This window comes from Carcharodon carcharias, chromosome 21 (assembly GCF_017639515.1).
Source record: "Carcharodon carcharias isolate sCarCar2 chromosome 21, sCarCar2.pri, whole genome shotgun sequence".
Lineage (NCBI taxonomy): Eukaryota > Metazoa > Chordata > Chondrichthyes > Lamniformes > Lamnidae > Carcharodon > Carcharodon carcharias.
This window is the reverse complement of record NC_054487.1, coordinates 90,295,000-90,307,574: the sequence shown is the minus strand read 5'-3', so window position 1 is coordinate 90,307,574 and position 12,575 is coordinate 90,295,000. Positions and strand designations below refer to the sequence as shown.

Sequence of the window (12,575 nt, the reverse complement as noted above, 5' to 3'; positions counted from 1 at the left end):
TTGACAGGGTGGGTACTGAGAGGATGTTTCCCCTTGTGGGCGAGTCTAGAACTAGAACGAGGGGACACAGTTTAGAAATTAGGGGTCTCCTATTTAAGATGGAGAAGAGGAGAAATATTTTCTCTCAGTGGATTATTAGTCTGTGGAATTCTCTTCTCCAGAAGCAGTCCAAGCTGGGTCATTGAATATACAGTATTAAAGGCTGAGTTAGATTTTTGATCGACAAGGGAGTCGAGGGTTATGGGGCACAGACAGGAAAGTGGAGTTGAGGCCAGTCAGATCAGCCATGATCTTATTGAATGGTGAAGCAGGCTCAAGGGGCCGAATGGCCTACTCTTGCTCCTAATTTTTGTGTTCACAAGGAAGAAAGGAATAGAACAGTATACTGATCTAATATACTGGATGAAGAGGGGCTGGAGGAGGCTGATGTGGAGCTTAAACACTGGCATGGACCTATTAGCTTGAATGGCTTGTCTTTGTGCTGTAGATTGTATGTAAGTGATGAATTCAGAGAGGACCCTCCTATGTTCAGTGCATGAGGAATGAGTCATGTAGTGACTTCATATTCACTTATGAAACACTTGCGTCACCTCAGAAAGTAGGGTCTGATGCTTGGGAGCAGCAACATGGGTTGCATAGCCCTAATACCTGATTAAAGAGCTAAGTGTTAACTTAAACTGTGAGAATTGGTAGGACAGCAAGGATTCTGGGAACAGTAGAGCAAAGGGCAATGCTGTCCACACGTAAGCAGTTCTCAGCAGGTGTCATTGAATAAAAGATTGGAGTAGGGATTTCTGTTCCCTCCCCTGATTTCTTCTTTTACCCTCCCCTCCGCTATAATTCTTTCAACCAAATTATCATGAAGTCAATTATTGCATTCCAACTGTTCCTCTTCTCCACTGAGGAGCAGCTCCGCACATAGCTCGGAATGAACCAAGGAATTTCACAATCTGATTGAGGCAGGACAACATTAAGTGATACAGTTACCAGCTAGGAGGCCTAGAAATATACTTTTCACAGAGTTGTGTATACATGCCGAGAAATAAAATGGAAATTAATGATTCCAAGAATGGATTTTATAAAAACATAGGTAACCACAAACATCAGACACATATGTAGGTATAGCAAAGATATTTCCTTTCTTTTCTAGATATGGAATATTTGACCGCTGTCGAGAGCTTGTGGAAGCAGGTTATGATGTACGGCAGCCTGACAAAGAAAATGTTACACTACTGCACTGGGCTGCTATCAATAACAGAATTGACCTGAGCAGGTAGGTCTTTGAGATTCATTGCTACTCTTTGAAATACCATGAACATTGTGAAACGGTATACACTGCCTTGTAATAACTTTTTTTAAATGTCAGTTGATAACAAGATTGGTGCTTGGTGATGGCCTGACTTGTGTAATGAAAGCTTCATTATTATACCTCGTATCTCTTGTACTTTGCGGAATGCCTACACTATAAGAATCTTACTCACCATCACAATGTATGGTATCATTACAACCATTAATTTATGTTTGATTGAAACCCTACCTCAGCCTAGTCTATGTCCACTTATTTATGCCTCGTTATTCATTTCCTTCCAGATTTTGCAGTTTATATGATACCTAGTTATGAAAGCGAACTAAAGTTATTAATTCAAAATTATACATACTTACATATATATGTACAAATTAGGAGCAGGAGTAAGTCACTCGGCCCCTCGAGCCTGCTTGCCGTTCAGTAAGATCATGGCTGATCTGAATGTAACCTCAGCCCCACATTCCTGCCGACCCCCGATAACCTTTCACCCCCTTGTTAATCAAGAATCTATCTAGCTCTGCCTTAAAAGTATTCAAAGACTCTGCTTCACCACCTTTTGAGGAAGAGAGTTCCAAAGACTCTCAACCCCCTGAGGGAAGAAATTTCTCCTCAATGCTGTCTTAAATGATTGACCCCTTATTTTTAAACAGTTATTTCTAGTTCTAGATTCTCCCACAAGAGGAAACACCCTCTCCACATCCACCCTCTCAAGACTCCTCAGGATCTTAAAGGTTTCAATGAAGTTGCCTCTTATTCTTTTAATTTCCAGTGGATACAAGCCTAACCTGTTCAGCCTTTCCTCATAAGGCAACCCACTCATTCCTGGTATTAATCTAGTAAACCTCCTCTGAATTGCTTCCAACTCATTTACATCTTTCTTTAAATAAGGAGACCAGTATTGTAAACATTACTCCAGATGTGGTCTGCCGAATGCCTTGTACATCTGAAGCATAACCTCCCTACTTTAGTAATAATTTTGCCTCACAATAAATGAGAACATTGTATTAGTTTTAATAATTACCTGCTGTACCTGCATACTAACCATAGAACCATAGAAAAGTTACAGCACAGAAGGAGGCCATTCGGCCCATCTTGTCCATGCCAACCCAAGGACACCCAGGTGCCCTTTCTAATCCCACCTTCCTGCACCCGGCCCATAGCCCTGCAGCTTACAGCACTTTAGGTGCAGATCCAGGTACTTTTAAAAAGAGTTTAAAGTTTCTGCCTCTACCACCAACTTGGGCAGCGAATTCCAGACACCCACTACCCTCTGTGTAAAAAAGGTCTTCCTCATGTCCCCCCTACACCTTCTGCCACTTATCTTGAATCTATGTACCCTGGTTCTAGAATTCTCCACCTTGGGAAACAATTTTACCCTGTCCACTCTATCTATTCCCCTCATAATTTTGTACACCTTTTGTGATTCTTTAGAACTTGCAATTAACATTGAAGGTGGATTCACACATCTTTGGGGATACAAGTCACTGCTGAAAAGGTCAAAGGAAAAATGTCTGGATATGCAGTTTATTTGCAAGTTGAATTCAGTTTCAGATCTCAGAAATAGTGGGTGGAATTTTCCGGTCTTGCCAGCGGTGGGTTTCGTGGCATGGGGGAGTGGAAAATTTGGAGAGAGGACAAAAGTTGGAATCCCGCCGGTGGGAAATCAGTTTGGAACTTTCCCCTTACCTCTTTCATGGTGGGCTGAAGGCAGGTCGGGTTTCCCGCTGATCCATGTCGGGAATGTTATTTGCATACATTACCATGTCATGAATACTCATTAAAAGCACTACTTACCAGAATCACCTTCCCCCTTCCAATTGCATTCCACGCCAGCAGGAAGTTAGGCTGCTCTAAATCAGGACTGGATATAACTGATGTGCAGCTGTCTTTCCTCACTTCATTCGTGACTTTGAGGTGAATGCAACATTCAGAGTCGACCTGCAACAGCGCTGCTCCAGTTTCTCAGCAATGCCAGTGTTATGCTACGCTGCTGGGGGTGCAGGGATAGTCTGCTCACGGTGAGTAACTCCGCACTCCAGGAGGACAGCACTCTGTGTGTGCTGCAGGTCTCAGGCAGGGCTGTACTCTGAATCAGAGACCTGCAATGCGACCGTGGTCAGGTGGAGAAATGGGGAAGAAGGGGGTATGGTGGGGTTGGAGGGTGCGGGTGGGGAGAGCGGGGGAAATGATGGCAGGCAGAGGGGAGACCGAAGGAGGGGAAGCTGGAGCCTGACATGGAAGACTAGAACACAGACGCAGAAGGGGGTGGATGGGGATCGAACTGTATGAATGGGAGAGGATGGTACACAGACTCTGGAATAGGAGGTGGTTGTGTTCGTGTGGTGCAAGATGGATGGGTTCATGGAGACTCATGAAGGTAGGGGAGGGGAAAGGCTTGCACAGAGACACATGGAGGTGGGGGAGGTGGGAAGGCAGACTGTGTTCTGATCAGTCAAGAAGGAACAGGAGAACTCATTGAAAGACATTATCCATAGTCTGGGGCCAAGAGGTCTGAGTGAGAAATTAAAGGCAGTCCTGGGGCTGTGCATGGCACATGTGTTGTAGTCCCACTCCAGGGAGGGGTAGGGCCTCTGTGCTCAATTGGGATAAGGCACAGCTGTGCAGGGCGTGTTCATTGTCTTACAGTTGGTGGTGATGGGTTGTCTGGCTTGTACTGGGCTACATGTGGATTGGTCATGGTTTGGGGAGATATCTGCAGCCTGTAAATGGGGAAAAGGTATGGGGGGGTTACTCGAGGCTCTGTTTGGGGATGGGAGGCCTCTCTCTTCTCTATGTCACAATGCACGCATCTCGAGTTGGGGAAGGGTGAAGTCCACATGGGGACATCAGCAGTGATGGGTTCGGGGGGTGGTTTGGAATGTCCACCGCAAGGGAACCAGGGTTACTGGGGAAAGCCAAAGGATCACTGGAGGGAGGTCTGCCTGCACATCATGAGGTTCCAGGAAGATTGTAGCAACCTGAACACCGACAGGGGGAGGGTCAAAGCTGGTCTTGAAATAGAAATGTAACACCACCATCTTGAAACCCTGAAGTTATTGCACAGTTTAAAATCAAAACTGGAAAAAAATCTGCATGGGAGGGGTCAGAGGTGGTGTAGTGGGAGGATCCCTCGGCTGGACTAAGAAGCCCCTTGAGGGGCACTCTTAGACTGCTGAGAGTCACAACATTGAAATAGAGTCAGAGCTGAGAGAAAAGAAGAAGGCTTCCTTGAGAAGGTGCAATTAAAGCCATTACCTTTTGGAGCGCTTTAACGAGAGACTACAGGAGGAATTGGCTTCACAATACAGTTGCTCCATTTGAGCATTAACAGAGAGGTATGTGAGAATGGAAAATGCAGGCAACTGTTAAGGAAGCACAGCTGCTACATATTTTCCAGATCATCAATGGAAGCCTCTAATGTGCTTTTTCCAGTTGGCATGTATAATGGACAAAAGGGCATCCAGTCATTGCTGAAATGTAAGTTGAACTTAATCAGTTTACCAGATCAAAGATTGAAGGAGTGCCTTTGGTCAGGTGGCACATTTCATGAACGCATCTAAGCCTCTTAGAACCTCTGTGGACCCAAGCCATTTTTACCATGTAGGCTTGATGCTGAAATAGGGGCATCAAAGGCATCCTGCAGGAAATGGCCACCCTGATCAGATCATTTCACTCTGTATATCACGCAAACTCATGAAGGCCATCATTTCAGGCCCTGAAAAGTGCCCAGCCTACCTCAGTTTACCCTGGAAGGGCAGGGTATCTCAGAAATTTGAGCAACAGGTGAAGCTAGCTGTTTCACGCAGCTACTATCCAGTAGCAATATGAGTGATATTCGCCACATTAAGCTGCCGTCAAGCCAAAAAGACATTCTGCTTATCACACATGATTAATGTGGTATATGAATTTCAATGTGTGATGCTAGGTATGTAGGCTGTACATCCCAAATACTGGTGGATTGTATCAAACAGCACATCCCAGCTGCTGTTTGCAAAAGGCAAGGTATAGTCCACACCCAACCAGCCTGTGCGTGCAAAACTCAAAACATGGTGTCTAACATTAGATGTGATTCTGCAGTTCGCCAACATTTGCTAAATGATTCTCAGTGGCGAAGAATTACACTGACAACCATTTTAAGATTGTCCATCAGGTTTGCAGTGTGGTGCATTTGCATGTACTGGAAGTGACAGGGCCCTCTTCTTTACAGACAGAAAGAGCATGTACACACATTGCATCTGTTTCAGCTAAAAAAAATAAGTGACAGCCATTCGCTGACTCATTTCTCAGGGCAATGCCTTGACCAATCAGGGTCAAGCTGCTTGGTTTAAATTTCAAACAAAGCTTGGCAGTTAACTGTCAGTCACCATCGGTGGTGCATTTGCCATGGCAACACCACTTGCCAACCAATCAGCACTCTCTTCACAAAAGGTATAAATTGTTTTACACTTATATTGGTATTCTTGCGAGAGCCCTAATGAGTGCAAGACGAAAAGCTTAGACATGTCTCTTTTCTCAGCAATACTCTGGGATTGAGATGTCAAGTATCAGGGTTGGCACCTTGGTCACTTAGATTTGAGAGTCTGCGCCTCAGCTACAAGGCTATGTCAGCGAAAAGTTGGTAATGCAGACGCAGCTCTAGGGCTTTATGTTGGCGAGTGGGAGGTCTACTACATTTACCCAGTATTCATTAATCTGTAAACATCTAGCAGTCCCCAGGGAGAAGGAGGATTGAATAATGGAGCCTGTGCTCAATGCTCCCATTTTGGTGGCAGTGATTGATTGAGGAGATTGTGCCTCCTTGCACAGTTTCGAGAAGAGGCCCAGCCTCAGGTACATGGTCCAGGGGAGCCCTAGCAAACCCAGAGGATGAGGAGGTTAGACCCATCCCATGGAGCCATCTCGCATGACCAAGGGTCTACTGAAGAAAACTTTCCTACCTGGAGATGAGTGAAAGACAATGATGCGAACATCTGTGCATGTCAAGAGATGTGGTGGATCATATCTGCCACATTCTGCAGGAAGGTCTAATGCTCCATGGACTGGGCGGACATCCCCTGGTCGTGCTCAGTTTTTTTGCCTGTGGATCATTCCAGGGATGCACAGAGGAACTACGCAGTATCTCAGTCCTCAGCACATAAATGCATCAAGAAGGTGACAGATGCCCTTTACGGTAAAGCTTATCATTATTTGCAGTCCACGCTCAATGAAGCTAGCCAGGCGGATAGATTTCTGGGCTTTGCAGCTATTTCAGGCTTCCCTTGAGTACAAGGTGCAGTTGATTGCACACATGTCACTTTGAGACTTCTATTATGGCAACCCCTAATGTACATTAACAGGAAAGAGTGCCAGGTACCCTGGGAGTACCCATGTCTCCTATATCCTGAATTACTCCCAGTTGCCTCACATATTTGTAGGGCCTCTGCGATTAAAGGGATGGCTGCTTGGGGATAAGGGGTACCCGCTGAAATGATGGCTCATGACACCCGTGCATCATTTTCAGAGTGCCTCGGAGGAGAGGTACAATGTGGTGAAGACTATTGGCATCCTTAAGGTGCACTTCTGATGTTTGGACTGCTCAGGTGGCTCTGCGGTATGCTGCACAGAGGGTGTCCCATATCATCTTGATCTGTTGCGCCCTTCACAACCTAGCACTTCAAAGGGGAGGATCACTTGCCGGCTTGGGGGGGACATGGAGGAGACTGAGAGTTCCTTGGAAAATGAAGAGCAGGAAGGGCAGGGACCTGAAGAGGGAGATGAGGGTCAGCCTCCATGTGAGGATACCATGAAAGACGTGCTCGTGCCACACTGATAGCAACAAGATAGCAGGAGGAGTAAAGTGCAGGCTACGGGACACAGCCACATTCCTTCTGTCCCTTAGTGCCACCCCAGTGCACTGAAAGGCTTTTACAGCCAGTAACATCAAGAGCAAGTTCAGCATTTGGACTTGCATCTGGAACCCTCATGATTCACCAGGCCCTAATCTTTGGCAAGGTCAGCGGCAAACCATGTATCCACGTGCTCTGGGAAGTGAAAGTTGGCACAACAGTGCAAACTCTGCGCCACAGGACTGATGCAGGCGTCGCCACCTTAATGAGAAACTTTTAGCAGACACTGAGATATGTGCATGGTTGAAGAAACCAGCATGGCTGCAAGTCTTGTGCTTTGGCACTGCCAAAGAAGATAGCCATCTCATTTTAAGAAACAATTACAGCTAATCCTCCAAGGTGAGTGAGCATGCCCAACTCTATGCTGTCTTGTAAGGAGTAGAGGTTACTAAGGCATTTTGAAAACACTTCCAATAAAGTAGAGGGAGGCGATTGCTGAGTGGGAACATGGTTCACCCTCACAATAAGAGCGCACATTGATGCATATGCATGACGCTTAGAAATGACAAGACCATTCTCATGGACAGCAAATTGTTATGACACAGCTGTTGATAAAGTTGAGTTATTTAAAATCCCAGAGGAAAACTTTAAACAACTGTCATAACCTATATTTTCATTTGGTATGTTTGAGATGCTACTCTGAATTCAGGCATAAAACCACCAGTTCTCAAGAGGTTTTATATCAAACTACATGAGACATTTATTAACTTACACAAGTTAAACATATATGCACGGCTACAAATTACTACTATCATAACTTTTAACAAATTCCCAAACTAATCTCCACTAAGGCAACAACAACCCATAGACTTGAAGCAGAAACCAGCAAAGTATTTTCACCTTACAAATTCAAAATGAGGTTCCTTTCTCTTTGGTTCCTGTGCAGACAGTTGTGGGCTTACAGCTGCTCTAATGTTACATGCCTCTGCTCTGCACGCACAAAACTGCTGTCTGTTATACCCATCACATCTCTTTGAATGTAAATTCTCATTGTATCACCAGCCCCTTTGAACTCCACATCTCTTCTAACAATAAAACCCCTTCCATAATACCAATTTTTTTAGTAATATAAACATTGCTTGGTCTCTGCTAGCTAGATGCCAGATTTCACTCCCCTTCTGAAATGCTCTTTTCAACAAAATGCAAATACACTCTGCCTCTCTTACTTCTCAAAGCTAGTATACATAAAAGCACCCAGACTAGCTGGCTTTAATCCAGTTAAGACACACCCACAAACTAAACCCCTATTTAAAAACTCCAGTTACTGCAACTAGGCTCAATGACATCATTTTGAAGCATGAGATCAATTTCTTTTTGTACTTGTGATGATTTTGCCGGATTTAATCTCAGGATGCTGCCTTATTGATGATGATATTTCTATACATACATCATGTAAAGCTAAATGTGTCTTTTCCAACTTATTTTCATAAATAGGTTTGTGCGACTGCAATAGCTTTTCCAAATCACTTTGACTCTTGCTTGGAAGCCAACTCAATATTTCATTTAAATTTTGAAGCACCCCCTCATTATCCAGTTTGATTAGAGGAAAATCAATTTCAGAATCCTGCACTACTTCCTCTTCCTCATCATCCACCATCACTAAGACCTCTTTTTGTTCCGCTTCTCTGTCAAAGTACTTTTCAAGCATATTCACTTGACACACCCTCCGCTTCTTTCTTCTATCTGGAGTATTTATTAAATAATTTACTTCACTCAATTTCTTTTCAATCGTGTGAGGCCCACAAAATCTTGCATTTAATGAATCACCTAGTACTGGTAACAAAACTAGTAGATCCTCTCCAGAAGCAAAACTGCGAGCTTTAGCTTTCTTATCTGCTTTCATTTTCATCACTTGCTGTGATGTCTTTAAATGTTCCCTAGCCAACTCACATGTTCTGTTCAATCTTTACCTGAAATTTGATGCATAATCCAGGAGAATAGTTTCTGAATCTTGACCCACCAATTTCTCATGAATCAATTTCAGTGGTCCCCATACCTCATGACCATAAACTATTTCAAAAGGGCTAAAACCAGTTGATGCATGAGGAGCATCTGTATGGAATTCTTGTATCCCAAACCTGTGCATAATTCTGACAGTATGCTCTCATCATAGTTTTTAAAGTTTGATGACATCTTTCCAAAGCTCATTGTGACTCCAGATGATAAGCTGTTGACTTGAACAGTTTCTTCCTTAAACACCTGTGACATGAAATTTGACCCCTGATCTGACTGTATTTTTTTAGGTATATCATTTTTAGGTAAACCATATGTTGTAAAAATTTAATTAACTCCTCCACAATCTTCTTAGTTGTCATATTTCTTAAAAGAATCGCTTCAGGAAACCTGGTAGACACTCCCATTATTGTCGATAAATGCTGATTTCCACTTTTAGTCTTCGGGAGGGGTCCTACACAATCAATCATGACCCTGGTAATAGGTTCTTCAAATGCTGGTATTGGAATTAAAGGCTCCGGCTTAATCACTGCTTGTGGTTTTCCTGTTATTTGATATGTACAACAGGTTCTACAGAATTTGACTACATTCCTATGCAATCCTGGCCAAAAAAAAAACCTCTGTATCTTTTCCTGTGTTTTCCTAATTCCTAAATATCCCCCCATTGAGCTATCCTCAGAATCTGATCTCAATATCTTAAAGGAATAATAATCTGATGCACCTCCCTCCAGCTTTCATTTGCTGAGACATGATCCGACTGCCACTTTCTCATTAAAATATCTACTCGAAGATAATAACATACTGGAATACATTTTGCTTCTGTTTCTGAATAAGCTTTATGATATAACTGCTTTAATTGCAAATCATTTTTCTGTATCTCCACTAACCTCTTCGAGTTAAACATTTCAGCTGAATTGTCCTGTATTCCTTCCTCCTGAACAATGTTGTCAAATACAGTGCCAGTTTATTGGATTTCAACATCTTCTCCTTGCCTTTGAACTGCCAGCCTTTCTTGTTTTTCTTGTTGTTCCCGATGAGCCTTTGATCCCATTACAACACAATCAGGAAACAATTCAGAATGTTCCATCTGTAACACCTCTGTTGAAAACACTTCTACAAGCTGCTCAACTACCTTAAGCATCATCCATATTTGCAATCCAGCTGTATCATTACCCAGAATAAACTGAACCCCTGCAATGGGCAATTTTTCCGCCACTCCAGCTATAACTTCACCAGCCTTCCATTTGCTCTTTAAATTTACCTTCCACAGCAGAATAGATTTAGCATCTCCATGAACCCCATTTATTATTACCTTCTCCAGCAATACTCTCTTTGAACAACAAATGTCATCACCCCACAACATTAAGGATTGACTAGCCCTGTGTCTCTTAAAAATTTTAACATCTTTACCTACTCCTCTCTGTACACGTGGAAAGACTTTTTAACATTTCTGCAACCTGCTCCTCAGAATTCTCTTGAGTAAACTGTGAACACACTCCCACTTCTTTACCTCTCATTGATTCTCCCTGTTTCACCTGTACACAAACCACTGGTTTCTCCTGTGCCTGAACCTCAGAACCCACAGTACTTCCAGAGCTTTTCTGCATCCCAACAATTCCTGCAGATTTTTTCCTGCAATCTCCAACACACTGACTTTATGTGCCCCACTTTATTACAATGAAAACATCTCAATTTTCAAATGTCACTTCTACCATCAGCACCTTCCTTTTTATTCCAAGGAAAAACTTTCTGGGAACATTCAGCTACTCCTTGTCTTCCTTGACTACCTGCCTTCCTTTCACCTTCCCACTTTTTATCCTTCTCCAATTTGAAAGGGTGATGAAAAAAAAGGCTTAGCTCTATGAATTAACTCACAACCATTAGCTTTCTTTGCTGCTTATCTTACAGAATCAACCCTCTGTTCCTCCTTGTGTGTTCTCACTCCTGAAAGGATTGAACCTTTAAACTCTTCCAAAAGAATTACTTCCCAAAGAGCTGCATAGGTTGTTTTTTATTTTTAACGCCTGTATCCATTGGTCAGAATTACTTTGTTTTACTCTTTCAAATTCAGTATAAGTTTGCCCAGGCTGTTTTCTCATATTCCTAAATTTCTACCTGTATGCTTCAGGAACCAACTCATATGCACTCAAAATAGCCTTTTTCACCACATATAATTCACCGACATTTCTTCTGATAGCGAAATATATACCTCATTCACCCTACCTAACAACTTAGATTGTAATAATAATGTCCAGTTTTCCTGTGGCCATTTCACCTGTTTAGCTAGCTTTTCAAATGAAAGAAAGAATGTTTTAATATCTTTTCCCTCAAACTTTGGAAGAGCTTGTACAAGTTTAAACATCTCCGCAATGGGTTCTACTCTGGAGATGAGTCCTTCCTCGCCTACTGGCGTCTCTTTTTTAACTGCTAACTTTATCAGTTGGAATTCTCTTTTTCTTCTTCTCTTTCCTCCTTCTCAATCTTCATAATTTCTAATTCCCTTTTAAATGCCATTTTTCAGTCCTTTGCTTCTAAATCAAGATTTTCACTTCCTTTGCTTGTTCAAATTCAAGCGTCATCATTTGTAATTGAAGTCTCACTACCTCAAGCTGTGACTCACAAGTGTCAGGTTTCCCTTCCAACTGCAGATGTTATGAAATACTTTTAATTATATTTGATTTCCTAGCCCCCTGAGGTAACCCTAATTTTAACTTATCTGCCAACTCTGTTAACTTATTTTTGGTTATTTTCTCCAACCCAATCAGAGTTATACCTTCTACTCCCAGACAAATTTTGGCAATTGCTAAAGCCACCTTGCAGTCTCACCACTTGTAAACTACCTCAGCAACTCCTGAATTTAAAGGGCTTTGCATACTCGTAATCTTAAGATTCACCAATTCCAAACCAGTCAAGGAATTAGAAATATTTTTATCTTGGATGAGTCCCGAATTGTTATGATAAGTTGGTGAAGCTGAGTTATTTAAAAATCCCAGAGGGTATCTTTGAACGACTCTCACAACCTATATTTTTATTTGGTATGTTTGAGATGCAACTCTGACTTCAGGCATAAAACCACCAGTTCTCGAAAGGTTTTTATATCAAATTACATGAAGGATTTATTAACTTACACAAGTTAAACATATACGCATGGCTACAAATTACTACTATCATAACTTTTAACAAATTCCCAAACTAATCTCCACTAAGGCAACAACAACCTATAGACTTTAAGCAGACACCAGGCAAAGCATTTTCACCTTACTAATTCAAAATGAGAATCCTTTCACTTTGGTTCCTGTGCAGACACAGTGGTAGATTTACAGTTGCTTTGATGTTACATTGCCTCTGCTCTGCACACACAAAACTGCTGTCTGTTCTACCCAGCATATCTCTTTGAATGTAGATTCTCATTGTATCACCAGCCCCTTTGA

The 12,575-nt window shown here is 42.5% G+C and overlaps 1 protein-coding gene across 2 annotated transcripts in view; it reads left to right on the top strand.

Moving 5' to 3' along the window:
• zdhhc17 (zinc finger DHHC-type palmitoyltransferase 17) overlaps positions 1–12,575 on the top strand; it is a 135,084-nt gene that overhangs the window by 51,892 nt on the left and 70,617 nt on the right. For both annotated transcript variants that reach the window (XM_041216281.1, XM_041216280.1), the window contains exon 3: positions 1,151–1,273. In XM_041216281.1, coding sequence (XP_041072215.1) covers positions 1,151–1,273 — 123 coding nt within the window. The remainder of the gene's footprint in view (positions 1–1,150; positions 1,274–12,575) is intronic.